This window comes from Molothrus ater, chromosome 1 (genome assembly GCF_012460135.2).
Source record: "Molothrus ater isolate BHLD 08-10-18 breed brown headed cowbird chromosome 1, BPBGC_Mater_1.1, whole genome shotgun sequence".
In the NCBI taxonomy this organism is placed as follows: domain Eukaryota; kingdom Metazoa; phylum Chordata; class Aves; order Passeriformes; family Icteridae; genus Molothrus; species Molothrus ater.
Genome location: NC_050478.2, coordinates 138,448,033 through 138,474,564, shown reverse-complemented (window position 1 = coordinate 138,474,564; position 26,532 = coordinate 138,448,033). Strand labels below are relative to the sequence as shown.

Genomic DNA, 26,532 nt, shown 5'->3' with positions numbered 1-26,532 from the left:
TTAAAATCTAACATTGGGGGAATTCTGCAAGTCAGTTCTTTAAATTTGGAAATAGTCAACAAAATGTAACATTTTTTCTCTTCTACAACTTGATTAGAACAAAGTCAATGTCATTCTGTGCACTGTAATTGTGTGGTATATAATAGCGAATAAAAGACATCTCAAGGGTGCAAAGGTGAAAAATAATCTGTTTAGAAAATACATCTCAGTATGAGACAAAGTGGAGCTGAAAGACCTGGGAGTATGAAAATCCACTAAAAACATTTACTTATATGACAATGTATACAATTTAATCTCTTGTTATGCCTGGAGGAAAAAAAAAAAGTACTTCTGAGAGACTCTGGTAATTTCAGTCTATGAAGAGACTCCTGCATCCATTGCAAAATCAGGTAGCCATCTGTGTTTCATTGACAAAAGAATTTCAAGATCTTAAAAGTCACAGATTCACAATTCTGATAACTAAGTATCTGTCTTTAAAAGTAAATATCTGTCATCTGTCAATATATTATCAATGAAAGCAGCAACTTATTTGCACTGGCCTATGCAGAAGATACAGCCCTTGTCAAAGTAGTAGATTCTACAAAAGCAACTCAAGCAATGCAGTCCCTTTCTTTCTCCTAGGGAATCTCAAGCCCTTGAATGTTCTGGTATTAAAAGACACCATTTCAATTAGTGATTAGTAAATGCAAACTGAGATTAAAAACCCACATCAGTGTGCCTGTAGTTGCACTAGGCATACAAAATATTAGAATAAATGCATATCTAGTCATTGTATTCAGTGGAATGTAGTGTTTTAATTAATTTTAAAGCACACATCCAAGACAGGATATAACAGATGCCTATATGATGTTTCTTCCTTCCCATCTTCCAGTTTCTATGCCGAAATGGCATGGGGTCCTGGTTCTTGCTACAATAGAGTGAATTTTCTTCCTAGTTGCTGTTATAGTGCCATATTTTGGTTTTAGGATGAGAATAGCACACTGATGTTTTAGTTCTTGCTGAGCAATGCCTACCATGAGTCAAGGACTTTTCAGCTTCTCATGCTGCTCTGCCAGCAAGGAGGATGAGGGTGCACAAGAAGCTGAAAAGGAACACAGCTGGGAGAGCTGATCCCAACTGGCCAAAGGAATACCACAGGACATCATGCTGAACAGAGGATGAGGCAACTTGTCTGGGAGGTGGCAACCACTGCTCAGGGACTGGAATTAAATTGGTTGGCAGGTGGTGAGTTGCTTTGTATCACTAGTTTTGTTTACTGTTTTATCATTATTTTCTGATGAAAATACTACTTTCCCATCATTTTCTGTCGTGTTAAATTGGCTTTATCTCAATACATGACTCTCTCCACTGTCTCGCTGGGAGGAAACAGTGTTTAGTGTTTAGGTGTCTGACATACCAAACACCCCATCTCCTGTAAGTTCTAACTTGCCAGCACCATGCAGATGACTCTTCTACTCTAGAACACCTCTACCCAACATCTACCATGTGGTCAGCTGAATCACTCTGCAACCCACACTGTCAGGATTAGCAAGGTATAGGGAAGGCTCACTTACCCATACACAATTTGAATTGGAGAAGTTTTTTAATTTCAAAATATACGTCTTGGTAACACCAAGGTGATTGGGTGATTTCTGTGGTGCATCAGTGCACATATATAGAGGCACAGTGCTTCACAGCTCTCCAGCTTTAATGGGTATGCAGACCCCTATAGGTGTCTAAACAAAAATCTTACCTATATCTCTGTTACAGCTGCTAGTCTTTCAGCAGTAGTACAGTGTAGTGGTTGTTGCAATAACTTTTGAGATAAGAAATGAATGACAAAATCCTGATTAAATTGCCTAATGTTGTGAAAAAAGTGATAAAGACAGTTTTCCCCTTCTGGCAACTCTAGCCATGATGTTCTAAGGCAGCTTAATACTATTGTTCTTTACCTGATTGGCAATTGCTTTACATTCTTTCTGAAAGCAAAACCAAGAAAAAAAAGATTAAGAAGAGCTAACTCCATAAATAATTTATGGATGAAGATACATTTCTATTCATAAACAAAATGACAGAAAGAAAAAGAAAGTAACAATAGAAAATCAAGCAGAGCAAGAAGAAACTTTTCAACATCTTTTTCTTCATATTTCATCCCTCATTTAAGGTGCTCACATTTATCCAACCTCAGCTCCACATAGTTGTCTGTAAAGTCTGAAGGAGAGTAACCATTTGCATACTTTTAAATATGAGCAAGACAACTAAATTTTATTCTGTTCTGAAATGCTCATTAATATATTTCATAGCTTCATTTGTATTTTCTTATAAGCAAATATTCTTAGTGGATGGCAAATGTGTTTGTGCACTCAATTTATATATTTGATACTATTTTGCTCAAAGTGGAAGCATGAGTTTGCACATGGCTTAAACAAAGGTAAAAAAACAAGGGAAGGAAACAAAATCAGTTAAGAAATGGATTTCCCAAGTGAAATAATAGGCAATTGTAGGGCTACTGTTGAGACTTTCCAGAGCTTAAGGAAGAATGAAGGTAGAGAGTGAGAGGAAAAGGATACTGGATCTAAAAAGATAGCAAAGTTAAAGATGCTTAAAGTAATGTCTAACTATCAGAAAATGAAGATTTCTTTTTTTTTTTTCTGAAAGCCCTTTCTGAATTGGGTATGCTTGATATCAAGATTGAAGTTTGTGTATGCCAGTCAGTAAGACCAGATGCTGTGAAGCTAACTTAATCCCTTCTGCCCACTTAGATATTATGGATTCATACATAAATGATGGAGTGCAAAAAGTAACCAAAAGAAAGCAGCAACCAAAAGGAACTGGAAATGGAAGAAGAAAAAGAGCACAACTAATTTTAGAAACAGCAAAAGAGGATTACTGATGCCAAGAAACAGTGAAGCAGCTGCTTCAGAAGATCCAAAGAAGCTTTTGTTCTACTTCAGCCAACAGTTTCTGACTCAAAGGGAGTTTTAACAAGGCAACAAGAAGAGAAAGCATCAAGGCAAGGAACTCTCAGTGAATAAGAAGTGCTGAAACACAGATGACCAGACAACACAACCTAGGTAGGGAAATATTTTCATTCTCCTGTAATTGAAATTTCTTACTGAAATTTCTCTTCTAATCACATTGGTTATTGTTTACCAATGTATTTTAAATATTGTATAAATGAATACCTTTCATGAATAAAATTGCCTATTAAAAGAAAGTAAAACACATAACTCACGTGACTGTTTAGTTCAATGAAGCTGAGAGCTTCCCACAGTTTCATGTACCTCATCAGATTTCATTTTTTCTGTATAAGTCAATTAAAAACAAAACCAAAAAACTTTAAGGACTTTAAAGGTTCCTGCCTATTTGCAAGGTCTTAAACAGAAAATTAGTAAAATATATTTAATTACATTAAAAGTGTGTTTAGAAAAAAATATGCAATACCCTAGGTTTTCTATTTTTTTGTTGCTGTGGTGTTTTTTTCCATAGGCAACTATATTTTGACTTTGCAGTGCATAACTTTTAGTCTTCTTTTTAAATGTCTAGGCCACAACAGCTTTAGGTACTACACTGAAGCTCAGCTAGGTGAGTCTGCCTTATGAAAAAGAATCTTAAAAAACAGTTTTCAAAAACTTAAGAGATCAGAAGGGAATAAAACTGTCATCGGTATAAATGCCAGGGGTTTGGTAGCAGAGGAGTATAGGGCTGAACGTATCACCTCTCCCTTCAGCAGGCACTAAGCTGTCCCACGCTGGTCGCAACCGGCCACATCTGGCTCCACAATGGACCCACCACAGTACACAAGTGAGTCCATCAGTAGAATTTGTGACATCTCTATGAAGATGTATTTAAGATAAGGCAATAAACACTGAGGGAAATGAACAAGATCAGAGCATGCATGCTCCATTCCAGAGCTAGTAATGCCCTCAAAGGGCTTGCAGTCCATGGATAAGCCACACAGAATCAGGTTCTTCCCCTATGATACAATGATCCATGGTCAATGCACATGAAGGCAGGAGAAATTAGTAAGAGGGAAGAAATGGCAGAAGAAAAGAGTGAGAAATGAGGAGCAGCAGAAATGAACTCCTACACTTTGACCTGAACCTCCTGCACTGGCTCACATCACCAAAGAGACAATCTGTGGTCCAGTAGAGGAAGGGGAAGTGTTTAGAATGAAGTTAAGCTTTCAGAAGAGGAGAGTAAGGGTGTTTTTCATAATTTCTTTACTATTTGTCTTTGTTTTCCAACACCCAAAACAGTCATTAAAGGTTTTATAATAAGGCCATTTTTTTCCAGGACAGTTGTTGATAAGTGATTTGCCACATCTTCATTCCAACCATGAAACTCACTCTTGTTCTTCCTATTTTGCCCCATTGTACTCTGGGGATGGCATGAGTGAGTGAGTGAGTGAGTGAGTGAGTGAGTGAGTGAGTGAGTGAGTGCGTGTGAGTGAGTGAGTGAGTGAGTGAGTGAGTGAGTGAGTGAGTGAGTGAGTGAGTGAGTGAATGAGTGAGTGAGTGAGTGAGTGAGTGAGTGATGGTGAGAGGGCCTCATTGCTACTTAGGGTTAAACCATGATCCAAATACACCAACAAAATGTGCACTACTGAAAAACAAAATCAGTAAACCAAGGGAGTGATTAGTTGAAAAGGGTACTGCAGTGCCACGCAGTGACAGACTAAAATTATGCAGTGTTCTGAAGTTCAGAATTTGAATTCCAGGTCCTTAAAAACATGTAACAATAGGCCACAGAAAATTAAACTAGAGGAAGTACTAAGAAATTAGTAAGTCTGTTTATAGTGGTAATATGTAGCAAACACTATGTTTCAGGAACTCAGAAAGAAGTTACAGTCAATCTACATCAATTAAGCAGGGGAAGGACCTAGGTTTCAACACAGTTACTACAGTGTAGCACTCTGATAAAAAAAAGCTATTGAAAGAATTAACATATTCCCTCTCAAAAGTAATGCAGAAATAAACTTCTTGAGAATGAATCAAGCCCTTGTACTACAAGACATTTTGCAATACTTTTAATATTTTTATCAATTATCTGATTTTCAGAAAACTCACGTCACAAAATAAGTGAAATTAAAGTTTGAAAATTGTCCTTACAAAAAGGCTTAAAGTTATCTCTAACTGAAAAATATAAGGTATAGTTCTCAAATAAACTGAAATATTTTGTGCTCTATATTTAATATTTATTTTCTAAATGTAGGAAGGTTTTTTAATATATCCTATCCCTAGAAGTGTTCATGGCAGAGTTTGAGCAACCTGGTCTAGTGAAAGTTTCCCTGTTCATGGCACAGGGGTTGGAACTAAATGGTCTTAAAAGTCCCTTCCAACCTAAACCATTCTATGATTCTATGATACATATTAAATTTCCTTACACTCTCTCCTTTAGTCTACCATTAACCTACCAGAAAATACATTTCTCTATTATCTGAACATGAGTTTTTCTATTTTCTACTATCAAGGTTATTTTTTACTGGTCATATAGGCTTGAGTATGCACATTTAATTCCTTTACATGCTGATTTTTTTTTTACTGCCTACATTTATTTTAGTGTAGCAAAAGACATTTTCTTCATTTGGAGTATGGTGGGCTGTTGCAGCATTTGACAACTTGCTATTTAGTCCACTTTAACACACATTCAGCAGTACCCAATTAAATATTAAATAAGCAAACCAAAATAGTAAAACCACTATTATTTAATCACTACATTCTTAGGCAGTAAGGAGAAATATAAGACACACAGCATATTCAAATCTCCCACACCTACTGATTCACATGTTTTATGGGTCTTGGATAGAACACATATTTAAAAATAAACATAAGCCTGTTCTCTTTCATGGGCTATTACCTCACATTTTTGGCAGGAATGCATGTATGTTTACCATGAGACATTGTTTGTTCTTCTTTTCTCACTAGCTCAGAAGAAATAGTTCAACAATCCAAAACACTCCAAAAATAGTTATCACATGGTTTCTCAATTGTGGGGTAGATTTATTAGAGAGAATTCCTACTTCCTATATTTTTACAGTCCCATAAGCTAGCAACTTCTTAGTAGAGAGTGGTTTATCATACGTGGTATGAAAGATATCATGCAAAAAATGAGTCAATGTTTTCATAAATCATTATAGCAGCCCTGAAGCTACATTAAGAAAGCTTCTTTCATTTAAATTCATTCAGAATACACATTCCAGAACATCTATGAACTCAGGAAGTCCAAATAAAGATATACAATACCTGCTGAAAATAGTAATAGTTTTTTTCTGTTCTTGTTTAGAATGTGCTATCTGAGGCAATCACACAGACTTGTAAAACTCGCTATCATCAAAGATCAAATTAAAAACATTGGTCATAGGCTTTAGATAATTGCATTTTTTTGCATTACTTGACTAATTTTATCAGATTCTGGAAAACTTTATATAACTAATTTCTTTCTATGCTAGATTTTATATAAGAAACTGTAAAAAATATTCCTGAACTAGATCTTGGTAGTAATGTCATGATGTTTCTCATCAGATAAATGAAAAAAGCACAAAAACACAAAAGAGGTTACTGTTCCCTGAAGATCCATTGATACACTGTGGATATTGAAAAATATTATTTACAGTATTACCTTGCACTACTGACATTTAGTTTTCATTAGCACTTCATAATTAGAATGACCTTGTTTCAAACAGTGACATTCCTAAAATTATGCTTCAGATGCTTTCCCTCTTACTCAAAATAAATGCTTGTTCATAAAAACTGTGAGTAAGAATCTTTCTGATTAATTAAACCTTTAATAATGCAAAATATTCCAAAACATAGTAAAAATTAATAGTGATTAAATGCTACTTTAGTAAACAGAAACTTACTGCTTTACAAATATGACTTATATAACTCTAGAGTCATTCCCATAATTTAATGATAAAGACACGCTCTCTGTTACTGTTCCACAGTATTTTTCAGAATATTAGGACCATTTTAAAAGCTAAGTACTTGCACAGGTTAAAGTAAAGCAGGGATCTCCCATAATATTTTTTGGTAACTGAATTTAGATACACTAGATAACACACCACCCATATTCTAACAGACTGTAATTTGATATAGCAGGTTGAAAAACAAACTATATTTTTATGAGATGCTATTTTTTTAATGTAACCCTTCCCATTTCCTAAAACTTCAGGCATTATTTTTTCTAACAAATACAGCCACAATTAAAATTTATTTCTTTAAATGTACCTTGGTAGTGGGCACTAAATCCACGGTAGCGGTGATTGCTGTCTGTTACAAAATGTAGTCTGAGCCAGTTTTTGTTGCTTATAACTGGAGGAGGTATATTCATTCCAGAGAGCCTGAAATAAAACAAATAAATAAAAAAATTTAATAAAGGATCTCAATATTATCTGGAAAATTTTTATATCCAAACTAGCATTCATTGACATGCCCTCTGTGGGACTTTTTATTTATTGGCTAGTAGCATTTTAACAAGCATGCACACACAAAATTGTACATTATGCCCGACCAGTGCTAAGCCAGAAACTACACAACCATGTTATTGGTCAGGCACAGCATAGTAAAGATGGAAGTACGTGGCACTCAGACTAGAAAGAATTTGTGTCAACACAGGAGAGATAATGGGCTAGACAGAACACTGCTCTGGGCACCAGGGAAAGGTTTGTACCTTGTGACTTTCACCTTCAAGACATGGAAGAAGAGCTTAGGTTATGCAAACCACTATCTAAAATGATAAAATAGACATCTACTTTTCAAGAGTAATTAATTTTTTATATTTAGGGTATAAAGATAAAAGAAATATTCCATCACTTGTGTGGATTTGAAAATTAATTTTTAGATGTACAAGAAGAGTAGAGAATTCTAGTGGATTCACCCCAGCTAGCAGTCAAGCACCACACAGCTGCTCACTCCTTCCCTTCCCTGCCCCAAACAATTTTAAGGGGAGAGAACAGGAAAAGCAAAAGCAAGAAAGACACTTCAAAAGACAGTTTTGTAAGTGAAGAGTTGAGCAAAAAATGAAGTGATACAAAAGCAATAACTGACCATATTCCACAAATAGATCAATCAAAATGGTCTCCAATGATTAGCAGCTGTCTCAGCACCTCTAATTTTTTATTGCTGACCATGAAGTTATATGATATGAAATATCCTTTTGGTCAATTTGGCTCTGTTTAATTTTTTTCCCTTCCCCGTATCCTATCTATGCCAAGTCTACACTAAGGGGAAGGAGGAGGGGGCAGAGGATGCCTTGATGCTGTGCAAGCACGGCTCAGAAGCAGCCACTACACTGTTGTGCTATCAACTCTGGTTTAGCCACAAATCCAAACTGTAGCACCTTATGGGCTTCTATGAAAAAAATTAATTATGAGCCATTAGACCCAGTATACAAAATTACCTGTATTTTTTTTATTGTTTTGCTTGTTTTTGTATGGTTCTGCTTGTTTTTTAGCATAATTATGGTAGCATTCATCTTGGCTGGTTCCTTAAGAAAGTCTGAATTTAACTTCTTTTTTGTTTAGTGTTTTTTTTTCTTGTTGTTGCTACTTTATTTTTAAATGCTATATCATGTTTTAAAAAAGGAGAATAAAGTTTAGATAGAAAATTCTTCCTTTAAAGCAGTAATTCAATATACATTTCTCACCAAAACCAGAAAGATAAGTCACATCTTCAGAATGTCAACATACTTACCCATGCTCTTCCATTTAGTTAAAACACAACTCTTCCTGTAGTTAAAATAAAATACTATCCAACAAGTATGCCATTTTATGTTCAGAAATAATGGATTCCTATTTTATTTTGAGAAAAGCTCTATTCATAATAAATCAATTCTGAAGTTGTTTTTTTGAGTGCAATAAAACCCCAAACCTTGCTTAAATAAATAACTAATAAGTTTGTATAGGTACTATTCTGTGGGGAAGACTTTTGAAATAATAACAGTGTAGAGGTAGTGTTCTTTTCATCTTTTCCTACTCACTTTACCTCAAAACAAAACATGTTTAAGACAACTTCCCACATTTCTGAAACTGTAGTAGTACCTTGTTCCCTCAGGCACTGATATAAATGACATCTATTGACTGACACCATAGGCTATTAAAATTCCTTCACATACTTGAAAAAGGATGTTTTTATACTGTGGAAACATATTAACTCACATCATTCATTTCAGTTGAACAACACATAGAATCTAAGTTTTTTAAGCTTATGAAATTGACTTTCAATTTTAGATCCAAGAAACCCAGATGATGAAGTTAAAAAAAAAAAAAACCCAACCAACCAAATGAAAAAATAGTGCTATTAGATTGCAACAGGATGTGGTATTAGATTGCAACAGAATGCACATTGCTCTGTACTAAAGTCATATGCACTAGCATATATATAAAGTGTAAGAGACAGAAGCCTACACCTTTCAAAGCCTACATCAAATATTTCTGCATTTTCCTCATGAATTTTAGAATCTAACAGATATAAAGTGGCTTTACTTGCTACACATTTCTTGTTACAGATAGAAGTGTACTTTAATTTGCAGCTTCTTTTTTGGAAGGTAGAGGTTAGGGTATCCTTTATGGTACAGCTATTTCTCTCTATAATAATATTACCTAATGATGCAAGAGGAAATAGCTCTTTTATTTAAATTCTCACTCTATAAATAATTGTTAGGCAATATAGAGACAGAGGCAACAACCTTTCACTGCTTGCATATTTTAGAATAAACCTATTACTGGAAGAGGTCTTACTGAACAATTGAAGTAAAATAAGTCTGTAAAACACATTTCCTAACCTGTATTTTGACTCATATATTCTTCCTGTAAGAAGGTTTCTTTTCAATAATCACAAAACTATGTGAAAAATAAATTGCAAGTTTATTGTCCAAGACATGAGAAAATATAACCCTAGACATTTAAATATGTTCACAGTAAAATATTAATTTTGTTTCTAAAATAGCTAAAAAATCTAGCTTACCTATCAAATCAGCTATTTACTAATATATGCATCCTTACATCTATGCTGACCTCTAATTAAATTCACAGTTCCTACAATCCAATTTTTACAGTTCATGGGTTCTATGGGATTCTTCCCAGAAAGTAGATTTGCAAACTGACAGAATTTATTCTGTTGATATAACTGTCCCTTTTCTCATGTCAATTTATCTTCTCAGCAAATTATAAAGCTGGTCACCATAATAATAATACTTTGGCAGCTCAACCTACTTCTCCGTCAGTTACATTCCAAGCGTAGTTATGCTGCATCATCTACAATATTTTCCTAAAGTTCAAAGTAAAACACCATATCTTCCATAAAGGAAACACAGCTGTCTCATGTTCTTTTGTAATTCAAAAGATGTAGCTCCCTCTCAAGCTGCACAGAATCCTGCATAGTAAATTTCAGTCAACAGAGAGTAGGCTGCCCTTCTGCAGATGTCTTTCATAAACCCTTAGAAATGTTCATGGAGAATCTTGGCTGTGAACCAGAGATTTAAAGTATCCTACCACTATGTGCAGTCAACAGCATTGACTGTTATCTACTGCAAAATGTATTTGAAAAAGGAAGTGCTTTCTGGAACAATGCACCTTTGTTGCTAAACAAGAGACTAATAGAAGTGTAAAATGCCAGTGAAGTTCCCATCGATGCACTTAATTTGTGTGCAAACCACAGTTTACAGAAGAAATAAGGGACTAACAGTTTTGAGAATCAAAATTTCATTCTTGCACTTCATTACAACAATATGCCTCTACTCCCTTCCTTTGTACACTTTTTAGGTAGTAATTAAAAAAAGAAATCACCTGTTTTGTGCTAATTCTGATCCAGTGAAGTCAATTAGTATTTTATTTGCCCTCAGAATTCTAACACATAATTCTCACCTTAAGTAGAAAAATGGAATTCAGGGTTGATGTGTTTTCTTTTTTTAGTAGCATAGTGCACATTCTCTATTTCTTCCAGAAAAGGAACAGTACACATTTATTTTCACATTTGAAATGTATACTGTCAGATAGCTATAATCTTGACAAGTAATTTAAACATTCCCTTCTTGCTCATGTACCAGACTTTAGCTTTAATTTCTAAAAGTCATCTAAAACGACAGCTCTTACAAACATATTGTCACTGACTGTCACAATTGTCAATACACTGATTATTATGATGTAATACAGGCTTAATTTAGTCATTCAATATGTCCAAAAATATTCCAAAGAGAAAAAAGTTTTCCTTTTCTTTAAAAAAATATACAGGAAACTTTTCCCAAAACTTCTTAATTAAGCATATAGTTTCTACATTTCCTCATATCCCAGATTCACAGAAATTGAATTAATTTAAAAAATGGCTGATACCACTCTTATAAACAGTGCTGAAACCCTTTCTAATTCTACCAAAGCCTTAGGCTAACAAAGACTTAAATCTAAGCATGGCTAAGTGCATACATAGATCTCATTGCTCATTTTATATGCACTACAAAATCCTAAGTGCTTGTTTTGATGCAAACTGCAGCTGTGTGCATTCTTTCTTATTGGTATTATTTGCATGTTTAAATAAAACCACTGTATATAAAGCTTTGATTAAAAAAGGGCAAATTATCACACGTTTTCATAAGGCCTATGCATGTTCATATATGTGCTATTGGGGCTTAATGATTACACAGCATAATGCAATGAAAGAGAGAGTAGCCACCTGTCCCTTGAAAGGAAAGACTTACTCAATGACCTGATTGATGACCTCTCTGGTTTGGTTAAATTATGCTTAAATTAGGCAGTGCTTTTATTAAATGTAAATTTGAAGTAGCAACATCTTACAGCTTATTGTGTCTCCTGCATTTGTATGCAACATATACTCATTACCAAAGACTTCTGGGACCTTTTCTTTTGTTCTTCATGACTGCCTTGACCCCATAAAGAAACACCTCACATAACAAGATTCATAATAAGCATCTTTTGCAAAGGATCCACCACACAGTGCAGATTTAAGGGCACAAGATTAAAACTCAGGTCTCTCATTTAATAAATCCATATCTGTTTAAAACAAGTAGTTGCACACTAGAGAAGCAAAGCTGATTTCAACTCAATATTTAATATATTACTCGATCTGAAAGATCCTGAATGATTTAATGATTAAGTTAACATATCTCTCCTGTTGCACCAACTCAGTTTGTATGATGTTTACACTGAAGTTCAGACTCTAACCTAACTTATCTCTTTGGTCAAGCACTAAAAGAGTAAGTATGTTGTAGGACTAGGCATATCAATATATTTTTTTTATGTTTTCAATTTCACTGATAAGTTTAATGGGTCCTAATGGCATTCATTATAGATGTGAGTGTCTGTTGCATGACAGCTTTGGTTACTGGCCTTTTTTTTTTTCCTGGAAATGTTCTATCCAAATTATATTAAATCATTTCAGAGCAAGGACATGGCTCTGACCTATATTGTCAAAAAGCAAAGAAAGCTCCACCAACTTATGTTTCTTACAAAATCTATTGCTGCTAAGCTGATAACTCAGGATTTAAATCTTTTTGAAGATATCACATAAATATTAAATGCTAATAGGCATTTTCTCTTGTCTTTGGATAACAACAAAGGTCAACAAAATGGATAATTGCCTGTAAATTTTGCTTCTGTGAAGAATTTACAACATAAAGTAAGTATTTTAAGAGCTGTGGTTTCCCTAGAATTTTAATTGTAGCTTACATTTATGCAGTACTAACATTTATAATATTAGTATATCTGTATTTCAGAAAAAGACTAAATGAGACATCTCTGTGACAGAAGCTATAGAACTTTAATGTAAGTTGAGTTTTTCATTTAATTGTATATATGAAACTCAAACTGCTGGTGGGTTGCATCAGGGCTGCTTTTGTGTGTGCAGTCAGTACACTCAAGTCATTAATTCCCTGCATGATTAAGGAATTGTCCATCTTGTGAGATAGACTGGCTTCAGAAAAGAGACTAATTTGAAAGGTAATTACAATATTAAAATAAGCAGTTTCCCAGATGAGACTTCAAATGATGAAAAGAAAAATAACACATGAAGAGAAATATGAACTTGGAAATAAAGCAAACATATATATAAAAGAAACAAAAGAAGAAGAGGATTAAGTTATTCTTCTGCATAGCCATAGTCTAATGTCCAGTCATAATAAACGACAGAACAATCATTCCAACGAGAAATTAAACGGTCATAATTTAGTATTTAAAGAGGAAAGAAAAAAAGTCCCTTCCTAAAACAAGTCCATTCTCAATGGTAAATATTCATTAGAAAAGTAAAGGTAAAATGCCCAAAAGAAGAGAGCCTAAAATCTACCACTCTAATAGAATTTTGAGGGCAATATATAACCCAGGTTTTAAGTGGTTATGAAGTTATTAAAATAGCTAATTCTTATGCTCAGTTCCTGTAATATTTATAGCTGGACTGATCATTCATGTATCAGGGAATGTGGACACCCACAGGTTTGATATTATATTAATTGTTGTTTCCATATCTCAGAACTGCAGCCAAATGAATGACAAAAAACAGGTTTTTATTTTTAGAACAGTAAATTGCCACTCTTCAAATTTAGACTCATGAGCTATTTAGAACTAAACTAAGGGTTTAGGTTGAAACTTCACTGCAATCATTTATTTCTGATTTATAAAACAAAAAAAATTGAAACTTAGATAAGTGAGTGTTTGGGAGGAAGAGGAAAAAAAGTTCTACATTATTTAACCTTGAAAAAAAATACTTTTTCTGTAAAGTACTTTAATAATCTATTGATTAAGTTTAGAGTTATTCATCTAGATGGATAAAAATAATTTACCCTTTGACTCTTTGACTCAAGTGCATTATGATGACTGAAAGACTGAAAAAAAAGGTCTTTGTTTTAAAAATGTCAGTGTTGAAATATATGAAAGCTTTGTCTTGGCTTTGCAATGCTAGAAAAAGTTCAGTTTTAGAGTAGAGTCACTGTCATATAAAGCAGCTCCATGAGAAGCCTGTGTATGATCATCAAGGACTGAATAAAGGTCCAAGGGATGATTAATGAAAGTTTATAGTACTGTGGATATGAAATGTTGAAAAGCATCAAGATTAAGAAATACTTTTTGAATTCAGAAGTTGATTGCTCCCCACAAAGCCAGATGTTCCTATGTCAAAGTTTTCCAACTAATCTCTTGACTTGACAGAATAATAAAGTATGAGGAAAGGAGCCTTCTAAACACACAACTGTTAGCTCATGATACATATAGTCTTGTCTTTGTGACATAAGAAAATAACACTGATGGACAGTGGTGTGTCCTGATTGCCTGCAGGCCTAGTACAAGCTGCTGATTTTCATATAGATGTCAGGGTCTTAGAAGGAATCATTTTTCATAAATGTGATGCAAATATCTTATGTACAAAGTGACTTTGCACTCACAACTCAATTTCCTTGAGCATATCATAGAAATAATATAAATACATATTCACCTTTCCTGGGCTGGGCTGCACATGGAGGTCAATACATGGGTCTTTCTACAATCTGTGACGAGTTGCACAAGCAGCTCATTGGTGTAATTGGTGAGACCAAGCTCAGGGCAGTCAATAAAGAGCAGAGGCAGACAAGTCTGGATGTGCCACTGAGAAGATACAGGCCCACCTGGTTCTGGCTGTGCAGTTTAGGGCTCCCACCAAGGCACTGATCCTGCTGGCCCAGAACCTATGATAAGGTGGACACCAAGAACTGTCCCAGGATTTTTTTTTTTTTTTCTGCACATGCTAAATCAAACTGTCTGTTTCAAGAATCTCAAATTGAGGGCCTTGGCTGGAGAGTGGAGGACCCTGGACAGGTATAAAGATGAATGTGATTATCTGAGCATTTTCTGTGGAATTATGCACATTTCTTCCCCCTACTTTCACAGCAAATCTAAATAAAACTAAATTGAATACAACCTGTATGTGACCAATTCTTTTTTGGGTAACAGTCAAACTGAATAACTGGGATTATTACCTGTGAGAGGCTTATATCATTTACCTCTCTTAAAATGTTGCCACACTCATTTCTGAAGCGACTGTTTTCAATTCTGTATAAGAAATTGTTATACTTACAAGTATTGCCTGAGTAGGAGAAGGAAAGTTGTTCTTGAGTCTTTCTGGTAAGTGTAAAGAAATAAATGAAACTAAAAACTAGAAAATATTACACTTGCCCTACAATTTGATGTTCTGCAATAGTACTTATTTACACACAAAATCTTGTTGGGATAGAAAAGAAGATCCTCGTGTCAAAATTGTTATTAGTCCAATAAATGCTTTAACAGACTAACAGTCTAAATATTGAAAAGTCTCATTAATGCTATCAGTAACTTATTTATTTAAAGAAATTTTTCTAACATCTATTTTCTTTACATGTCCAAATTTTAAGTGTCCTTCTGTACCCTGAGATCAGCACTTCATTCTTCCCTAAATCGAAGGGGGAAAATTTTATTGTGAGTCATTCTGCTCCTCTAGTGCACTCTGGTGAGGCCCCACCTGGAATATTGCATCCAGCTCTGGAGTTCCCACGACAAGAACGACATAAATCTGTTGGGAGTACAGAGGGGGTACATGAAAATGATTAGAGGTATGAGGAATGGCTGAGAGAATTGGTATTTCTCAGCCCGGAGAAGGAATGGCTCCCGGGTGACTTAACTGTGGCCTTTCAGTTCATGAGGGGAGCCTATAAAAAAGCTTGAAAGGAATTTTGACAAGGTAATGTGGTGATAGGACAAGGAAAGTGGCATTAAACTAAAAGAGAGTGGGTTTAGATAAGATCCTAGGAAGAAATTTTTTACTGTAAGGGTGGTGAGGCACCAGACCGTGTTACTGGAAGCTGGGGATACCAATCCCTGGGAGTGCTCATGGCCAGGCTGGATGGGGCTGCAAGTAACCTGGTCTAGCAGACAGTGTCCCTGCCCACAGCAGAGAGGTTGGAACTAAATCATCTTTAGGGTCCTTCCAACCTGCACCACTCTGTGATTCTATGACCAGCATCCTGAGATCATCATGATACCACTCTCCTTCCTCAGTCTTGAGTCATCCTTTGTGGCAGTGTGTTTTTTTATTGTAATGCATTTCTAGCAGCCAGTTTTATAATCTTTCCTATTTCATATTGTTACAGCATATTTTATTACTGATGGATTCTTCCTGTCCCCTCTGTGTTGTTGGTTTTGCCCTAGCTGTCCATCTCCCCAAAGATCTGCCCCTCTGTTCCCTGTTCCTCCTCCTATTGAATGTTAATCCTTCCCCAAGCCTGTCCCTTTCTCTTGAAACTTCCCTATCAAGTTTGTATCCTTCAAAATCCTATTGGTTTGTTTAAGTTATTCTCCTCCCCTGCAGTCCTCTATTGGTTTAAACATTGTATTCCCCACCTTGTGTTCCACCCCCAATTTCTCCCAATTGGTCAGATTGTATCCTCCCCTGGGACCTCCTCCTCCTTATAAGTTGATGTATGAAGTTGAGTTTGTCTTTCTGTGCCTGAACCTCCAGGTATAAACTACTTTGGAAACCATACAGAAGACCTCTCCCTGATCCTTGTCCCTACCCTTGGCACAGTCCACAGTCCACCTGTGCCGTAGAGCAGCTGTATCCTGCAGCTGCACCCCAGATTGGACAGCTTTCTGGGGGTGGCCCACTCGTGCTGTCGGTGTCAGGAGCTGGTCGGGCCAAAGAAATCCAGCACCGCAGCAATCCTTGGGCTACCTGATGCTTCCTAAACAGAATCTTTGATTTTTCTCATTAGTTCCCAGCCTTCTCAAGACCCGATTATCATAGAGGCCCAATATGTGTTGCACAGCTGCTGCTTAGGGTTGTCAAACCTTTGGTATACATGATAGTCATATAGTGACTTGAACAGTAGACAAAGAAAAGATAAAAACAGCTCAGGCCAAGACACTTCAGAAGAGTCCTAAGAGAATACCACTGTCAGATCAATACACAGCCATACAAGGTCTATGACCACTTCCCAATAGTAAGGCAAAAGTTGTATTTGCTGACTCATCAGTTGCTATCAGTGTGGCCAGATGGACTCTAAAGGAACATGGAGGCACTAAAAATAGGAAGCAAAGGGCACTTACCTATGAAGCTAATTCTCATTTAACTTCTTCCCATAATCCTTACTATTTCATGTAAATAAAGCAGGTAAAATGAACACCTCATATAGGGATGTGGTGGTCAAACTGGCAAAATACTCTAGTTTTATTTTCTGTAATACATGAAGGGAAATTGGCATGAAGCTCTGGATGGTGATAAAGTTTAAACTGTAAGTCAAATTACTCCCACTCTGCAGCAAAATTAAGAACCTCATGGGTCTTACAAGAAAAAGTACTTCTAGACTCAGAGTTTTCCTGAGTATCTGACACTCTCATTGCTCATTTTTAGATATGCAAAATGCAAATATCTTAAAAGAGTTGTTCCTTAACATTAGAATAAAAATTTGAAATGCTGTCTCTTAAAGTCGGAGTCAGTTATGTTATTTCATCTTTTAAGGTTGATAATAAGACAGTCCTGAAATGCCTTTAAAGAATAACTCATCAATACAAAGTAAAGAGATAAACATTAAACATTTCAATTCAAATAACAGGTGATCTTTTTCTGAAACTTCACTTTCTCATTTCTTCCCCCTGTTTCTTCCCTTTGAAAATGTATGAAGGTAGATATCAAAATCTGCCAGTAAAGGCTCATTTTACTGCTTAGTTTAAATATAATTGTAGTGAACAAATCTATGCAGATTACTCACAGAACCATTTACCTTAGCTTTCACCTTCTATGGAAGGTGGATTCATATTTTGTTCAGCTATATATTTTGCAAGAACTTCCTTCTATATATCCAATTTCGTGTCTCCTCTTAATTCTACTGGATTTATCACATTAGACATTTAATTTTTTTAATTGATTTCATTTATATGTTGTGACTTTTCCCCTTCTTCAATATATCTATAAGAAATTTCTTATTAATTTTAGACAACTTTCATTTCAAAGTGTTTGACAAATACCAAGAAACTACCATTCTTTACATAATGAGGATGATGATGATAGTAATAGCAATAACAATAATTTTAAAATTTCCAACACATAGATAATATTTTTTCTCCACCACAAAAATCTCTAACCGGAAAAAGACATGAAAAAAATACCAGCAGCTGAAGTCAATGATAAACACATAGAAAGTGTATTGTTTCCCTATTTTTGTGACAATGGTGAGTAACTATCAGAGCAGATTTAGAAAAAAAAAAAAAAAAAAGAAGAGTCAAGTATTTTAATAATTTAGGACTTTTAAAAGAAGACTGGTTTGTTTTTGCCTTTTTTTTAAATTAGCATAGAAAAGCAAATGAAAAGCACAAGACTCTCATTTACAGGAGGGAGCACTAGATTATCCACTAATTCTTTCTGGCACTAAACCCTGTATCTGTGAAACATATCTTGAATCTTAAAAATTAGAAGATTTGCTTCTCTCATTCAAAAATAATGCCTTTCTTACTGACGCCTGACACTAGTAACTGAAATTCTCTCTTCTGTTCTTTACTAGGAACACATGACCTTTTCTATTCTGTGTGTATTCTGGAGATTACTGGCATATCTAGACAATGAAGAGCAACGCTTCTGAGATATTCAAGTCAGCACCAAGCACCTCATTAAATCTGAGTTCTGGACATCACACATCTGCTTTACAGTTTGAACCACTGGAGAGCACACGGTGTGGATATCAGATACCAAATGAATGAGCACCGAGCCCTTCCCCTTTGTGCCGCATAACTAACATGCTGGAGTTAAAACACTCCTGTGTTTCAAACTGAAAAAACATTCAGAGATATTCATGCTCTCAAAAGCATGAATATTTGCAGTGAGCAAGGATTCCTACCTATTGTTAGAGCTGTACTGCTTCCAATTCTAGACCTAGCCTGGTATGACACTGAACTGAACCCTGTAGATAAACATGAACTGATGTGTGGGTAAAGAAAGTCTGGGCCAAAGTACCAATTTATAAGAGATCATGTTGAAAAAGATTCACCAAACTTTAGTATTGATGTACTGATAGTATTGATTATTGAGTTTCCATATGCTAAGACATCAAAAAAAAAAAAAAACCACAAAAAAACACCAAGGACATAGTCTTTCAGTGTGTTTAGTATCTTTTAGAAAATAAATATTTTATAAAGAATTTTAAAAAGCAATATTTGTGTCAAACATTATGGAAAATGAGACCAGGAATTTTGGTTTCTTAAGTTGAAGCATAAGCAAGTGTAATTGTAAAAATAATGATGTCAATTCTTAATAGACAGGTGTGTGTAAAATTACAATCTATATAATTTTAATTTTTTTCAAAACTAAATGCTGCTCTCAGAGATGAGAATACGTTTTGGGATACTGCTAGCCACCTGCTGTTTCCAAAAAATCAGCCAGTGAACAAGCCATGACACAGCATTTTCATCTCTCCATGATTTGACACTGTGTATCCAAAATGAACATTTGTTATTTAACTTTTTTAAAAAAGACATCACATTTTCCATAAACAGAGGGTGTACTGAAGATTTAAGAGCAATAATTGTCTAAAAATATGATACAACAAGAAACTATGAAATAAGAAGAATGTATAAGATTCTCCACAATACCATAAAATCCCATAATCTACTTTTTAATTGGGGACAATTATTATTACTAAAAATAAAAAAGATGATTGATAATTGAAAGTACTTCATATTGATTTTGCTATATAAATCTGTGTTACTCAAAAAAACTCCTTGGATTCAAAAGTCTTCAATTTACATCTGAAAGAGACATAAAAAAGACATAAAAAAAATTAAATAAATGTTCGTTCCTTAGAAAGTAAAACTAAAGTTTTCACTGTCCTATAAGCAAATATAGCTTGTTCTTAACCCTCACGTCTTTGCCTCTCCCTCTGCCACACAAAATGAACCAAATAGACTTACTTAATAATGTTGGCTTTTCCAAAGAACACAAAATATTTACTATAATATTTCTTCTTAATAATATTATTGGAATTGCTCAGTGTATTGACTAATAAATATGAAAACTTTGCTAGAGAAAAAAATACAAATTTTATAAAATTTATCAATATTCTGTGGTTTTAGAATTAAGTACCTTACTACTCTAGAAAATTCTGGTATCCTAGTTGAACAGCCAGCTCATTATGCAGATTTTTCAGATTGGAGCAGATTTTAAGTAAGTGTCCCTTACAAAAATGATTTTTATTTACTTTACCACATACATAAAGTATAACAGCAAAAATTGAAGTTCCCAAAAGAAATCTTTGTTCATGAAATTTTACTGGAAAGTGATATATTCTAAATTATGCAGTAAAAAAGACAATATCAGTTTTAAAATATCTTGTATCAGAGTCTATTATCTATAAATATGATACCTTTGCTGCTTTAGTGGTAATGAGATAATGTTATCTGAACACCTTGAGCAACTCTTCTGAAAAATGTGAGTTGAAAAATTTGGAAATACTCAGATCTAATAACTGATAAAAGATAGTTGGTTACTAATTTACATGCTACTACATTAAGACTGACCTTTAAAGTATTGACTTATAAGAATGTAATTATGAGAAAGTTAACCAGAGATGGGCAGGTGAAAGCAAGCTTAGGCTACAAAATTGTGCCAGTATTCTTTAGTCCCAACCCTTAATACCCATTCTAGCATGACTCACCAAACAAATGTTTGGCTTACTGAGCTACACCACTGCCTGATGATTTAATATTGTTTCAAATTTTTTTTTTTAATTAATTTTATCGAGATATACTTGGAAATACCCCATTAGAAAACATGAAAAGATTTGTGTTAACTGCTAATGCAGTTTTAAAGGCTGTATAAATATCAAGTGTCATTTACATTTGTATATGAACATCAATGCATATTTTTTTTTCAGCTAAATAAGAATTCAACCCTTTCCAGAATCTTTATTAACCGTACCTGCAACTTAGGAAAATTGTGTGCTTGTATAGATGCAGGGCATATACTATAAAAACAATTTACTTTTGTGCACATAAAAGCATGTGCACACAAGGAGACACTTGAATATTTTTTCTTATGAATATTTATTTGTTATGTATTTTCTTGATCTATTTAATCATTATTAGTACTCTGACTGGGTATTTAGTTCTTATTTGATATTTACTCCTATGCCTTCTTTATTTAGCCTACAGCATTTTGTACTCTCTGAAGTAAATTTCACGTGTTCAAGTTCACTTTGATTTATCAGCATTATTTTGAAGTATATTGCTGTCCTTTAAAAAGCCTATAACCCTCCAAATTGACATTATTGATATTTATGTATAATCCTTCTCCAGATATTGCAAAAATATTTAACATTACCAGGCCTAGATCTAATCCATTTAAGATGCAGCACAACATGACTTACAGAGACTAAACAGTACATATTCTTTGTGTGCCTTTTCCCAATTAAGTCCACCACATATTTACAGACAACACTGACTCTTTTTTCTACTAGTTTGTAATAAAAAATTGCTAGGTAAAAAGAATTAATTTTTTTCATTCAGTAGTTTTTCATCACTTACTCCATTATTTTTACATGGTTCAGTACTAATTGTCTCTATTACAGCTCTCCAGGTGTCCCTTTCCTTTGCCCTCTGTTGCTTTTGTTTCACTGAGGAACCAATTTTTCTTGTTTTCTCTTTCCTTGTAATGTAGTTACAAGCTCTCTCCATCATTGTCTTTTATATCCTTTGGTAATTGTAATTCAGCAACTGTGATAGCCTTTCTTACTGTATTCTCAAAGCTTCTTAGTATTTTATGCTCTTATTCATTAGTCATGTGGTTCTTTTCTCACCCTTTGCAAAATTTCTTTCTGCTCTGTATATCTTTATGACTGCACCAGGAGCTTTAAAGGTCTCTTACTGTGATATATATCTTTCTTTTGAAATAGGGTAGTCTGCTGTTATGTACTTGATATATTCACTTCCACTTACTGCCAGATCTCCTGTGGATTATATTAACCCCTTCTTTTTTGAAGTGGTTTTGGTAGGTTTTTTAATGCCTGATGTCCTTCTCCACAGTATTGATATCTATTTACCCATAAACAGTAACGAAATTCCATTCAAACTGCCTTAATCCTTCATATTTTTAGACAAATAATTTTTTTTCATAAAAAATAAATATCTTCATATGCCTATATAATGCCATTCTGCTCTTTCAACCAATTTCTAGATAAATTAAATCCTCCTTTTCATCAAATAGTCTTTTACATGTAGCTAATTTTTTCAGTTTTTCAAAATACAAAGAATACCTTGCTCTTCTACTTCAACATTCAGTGTTGGCAGCACTAGTCTTTTCCTTTCTTTTTTTTTCTTTTAAATTCAGATATATATTAAAATATAATGCAAAGGGAAATATTTTTATTTTGCTTACATCAATGCAGACAAATAGGTATTCAGGACAAATAGGTATACACTACCTTCTTTTTTGTCTATCTTATTTAGCACCAAAAAAATACCAATTATTTATCTGTCTGAGTACTGTTGTCACCAATGGCATCTTACTCCAAACTCTGATTTTTCTCAGGTTGAGGTGCAAACTTCAGTTCACAGTGTTTGTCCCTAGATTTTTTTAATGGGAAAACATGTATATATATTCTCTTGAATGAGCCAGTTGCTTGTATCTAATGGTTTTCAATCTGAGCACCACAACAGATACTCCTACCATGAATTCTGAGCCACTAAAGTTGAAATCTATGCCCCACATTTCCAGGTGAACCCAAAGGAAAATCAGAGACCAGGAATACAAGATATTTTGCAAAGTATCTGAACTCCACTGTGTAAACTGAACTAGGTCTAACCGTGTTCACAAGGGTTCTTGGATGAGGGAAAAGACGAGAATGTTGACTCCATGATCAGAAGGCTTGTTTATTATTTTATATATATATATATATATATATATATTACATTATCACTATACTAAAAAGAAAAAGAAGGACAGGTTTTCCTCAGATGCTAACTAAGCTAAGAATAGAAAATAAAACAATGATAACAAAGGCAGCTCTCTTGGACTCTGTCTGAGATAGCTCGGTCCTTGATTGGCCATTAATTATAAACATCCAAGATGGGCCAATCACAGGTGGACCTGTTGCATTCCACAGCAGCAGACAACCATTGTTTACATTCTGTCTCTGAGGCCTCTTAGCTTCTCAGAAGGAAAAATCCTAAAGAAAGGATTTTTAGTGAAAAGTTGTGTGTGACAATTAGGCTATTGAAACCACCAGGTTCATGTTTACCCTTTTTGTGCATGGGTAGCAACCTTTTCACAAACTAAGAGGAAAAGTCATATTAAATAGATCAGACTTTTATTTAAACCAAGTTGCATCACTTTTAAACAGCAATACATATTTAAAATTACAAGTTTAACAATTTAAGATTTCTATGGAATCTTTATAGAGCAGAATAATAAAATGTACTGCCCTGCTTCACAGTTTTGGGGAACCTCTGTTTAAAATCACCAAAACCAGATGGAATGGCAACATTTCTGTAACACTCCAATTTATGTCTTTATATGCCTGATGCTCAAGAGTACAGTAATAAAAATAATTTCCAGCCTATCTAGCAAAGCTGTGGCTTCATAGTTAGTGAAATTGTCAGTATAAATGTAACTTTCAGCTACCTAGTTTAAATCCATTAAAAGTTGGTGGAAAGTCTTGCTACTAGATTCATTATAATTCAAAGCTAAATGAAAAAATATTACTCTAATGACTGTTAGCCTATGCCTCTGTCATAATCATCTCTTATTTCTCTCCCATAGGAGCTGAACTCTGCTTTAAATTGCATTCAACACTGTAGCAATTCCTTAATTCTATCTTATTACAGGATTCCCCTTTTATAATTAACATTCTGGAAAACATGTACCTCAGAAATAACCAAAATACAAACAAGCAAACATGCATGGATTTTGGGATTGAATCTTATATTCTATAAGTTATTTAGGATTGGAAAGTTAGGTAAAAAGTTGGAAGCTTCAGTTCAGAATTGTTTTGATTCTTTTTCTTGAAAGGCATAGTGTCAGTTACTAAACAGAAAATAAGCCTTATACAAACAGTCCTTCACCTTACCTTAAACTTCCCTTAGGACATTCAGGACAGCACATTCTTGCTCAGAAAATAGAGATGATGGTTTAAGTTTGTCCTCTGACATAAAAAATAATGGGTAAAAGAATTTCTGCAGCAGTGCAATATATCCACATGAAAGATGTCAAAACCTGTATTACATGCTTCAGGAAGAAAGAGTATGCACTATGCAGTAGGTAATTTTTCTGCAGGTTCAAAGACACTAGTCTGGATAGCAAAAAGGTTGATGGAGAGATGTGAAGCTACCAACAACTTACTTATGAAATATCCAAATATCCTTACTTACAGAAATATCCAAAAAGTCTACTTAGCAAAGAAAGAAGAATGGAGTTCACGTAATCAGGATAGATCTTCATTAATAAACTTTTTAGGAGAGGATAGAAAAGTAACTGATGATGAAAAAGCCTCACAAAACAACCAAATAAAGCTGCCATTGAAAGTATAGTTTGCATCTTATCATTTATTATGATTAAACATTAGATAATGTCTGGTGAAATCACTTAATCAGAGAATTATTAAAGTTGGGAGACCTTTAAGATCATCAACACCAACCATCAACCCAGCACTACCACTCTAGTCCCTAAACCACTCAATTATATCGCCCAGTGCCAGATCAAACATCTCTTAAACACCAGCTTGGTGTTTAAGATCCTCCCTGGACTACCTATTCCAATGCATGACTACCCTAAGAGTCAAATTTTGCATGATCTACTGTATGCAGAAGAAATAAACATACTGTAAATGTACATGACTGGTTTATTTTGATTTTTTACTGACTGTTAAGTCATGGCCAGAAAGTTGTGGGTTGTCACTAGTCACCTGCATCACCAGCAAGTAATTATAAAAAATTGTTCTGACACTAGTTTGACCTTGTGTGATCCTTAATATAATGGAATTGCATTAGCAGATTCAAAAGATGCTTAATTGTTTGTTTTAGACACTGGTTCATTTTGCAAGTGAATTTGCACCCTACATACCCTAACGTGATATTCACAGGCAAAACAGATGGACAATCACAAAAAGACGCATTAGTTTGTGAAGTTATAATTAGCCTGTAGGGCCCATATAAATAATGTTTTATCTTGTCAGAATTTATTAATTTAAAGGATTTCATTCATGTATTCAAAATATTATACTTTTAGCTATTGTAGCCTGAGACATAAAAGTTGAAATTATCAATGCATGTAGTTTACTCAGCATACAAACCATACTAAAACTTTAAATTCAGAATCTAGGAATGAGAGTTATTTGGGATTATCTCTTTAGGGATCACTGCTTTCCCACAGCATGCCACTTACGTTGCCAAATAAAGTAAATGTGGCAAAGACCCAGAACATATGAGAAGAAAATGTGATGTTTTAATTACGCTGGAATGAAACAATTATACATTTTTCAGTTTAGTTTCTCTTTGGGGTTTGAGTTGGTTGTGATGTTTTTTCCCTGCCTTGTTTTGAGATTTATGCTACCCTAATACACCTTCCCCCACCATACAGCTCACACAGCATAAAATTTACTTACGAGTTCAGTCACTGATGTGTCAGTCAAGACAAGAGCAATGTCTCCCTTACTATTCCAACAATTGCCATCCTGAGACTATTGTGAATGACCACATCAATACAAGTGCAGTATTCTGCTGCAGTAAGCACACTGAAAGTGCTCCCTGTTAAATCATCAAGCCATCTTCCTACCCCTATTTTATTCACCAAATCTGCTGTAAGAGACTTCCAATTTTCTATTCCTACTTTTCTTTCTTTTTGTTACACTTTTAAAGTATTCATTAGCAAAATCCTCCAGGTCTAGACTATTATTTACCTGGTTTCTACAAAGCAGAGTTACAAATAAGCCACACTGGAAGCACTCTATCTCTTTCATCAAAGGAGGATAAAAGTGACCCATGGAAGCACAAAAGCAGTAGTCTTTGTCTAAGAGGGATGTGGGAAAACCAGAGTACTGTTCTTGCATAAAAAGATTCAAGAGAAATGTTTTTCAATTTGCTTCTGAATGTTGATAAGACTTTGTGAAATAATATAATCCTAGCTCTGTTGAGAAGAATGTACATAAAAAGCCCATCCAATGTATAACTGCTCATTTGATAACTCCTGAATATCTGACTCCAGATGAGAATAACTTCATGCATATTAAAAAGTACTATCAGAATAATGAAAACACGTGGCTTCAGAAAAGGTTTACAAACGTTTCCTTTTGCAGTGCTCCTGAACATAGGAAGTGTAAGAAATTAGGAGCAGAAGAACTTCAGAAAAGTTTCCTCAAGTGCTTTTAACCACCTTTTGCAACAGCAACAACCTAATACTGTCTTCCTGACATTATGTATTAATCAAAATAAAATATTTCATACCATCGCAAGAATGCATTAAATTAAGGATACAGTATAAAAAACGTATAAAGGAAATAAAATAACTCTGTGAAGTTATTTTATTCTGAAGTTCTGAACCTACTGCAAAAGGGAAAAAAAAAGTAGAT

At 34.5% G+C, this 26,532-nt stretch overlaps 1 protein-coding gene across 1 annotated transcript in view; it reads right to left on the bottom strand.

The window, feature by feature from the left end:
• Positions 1–26,532, bottom strand: part of CSMD3 (CUB and Sushi multiple domains 3) — a 595,264-nt gene that overhangs the window by 375,502 nt on the left and 193,230 nt on the right. The window contains exon 6 of the mRNA XM_036400790.2: positions 7,209–7,321. Within this exon, the coding sequence (XP_036256683.1) occupies positions 7,209–7,321 (113 nt within the window). The remainder of the gene's footprint in view (positions 1–7,208; positions 7,322–26,532) is intronic.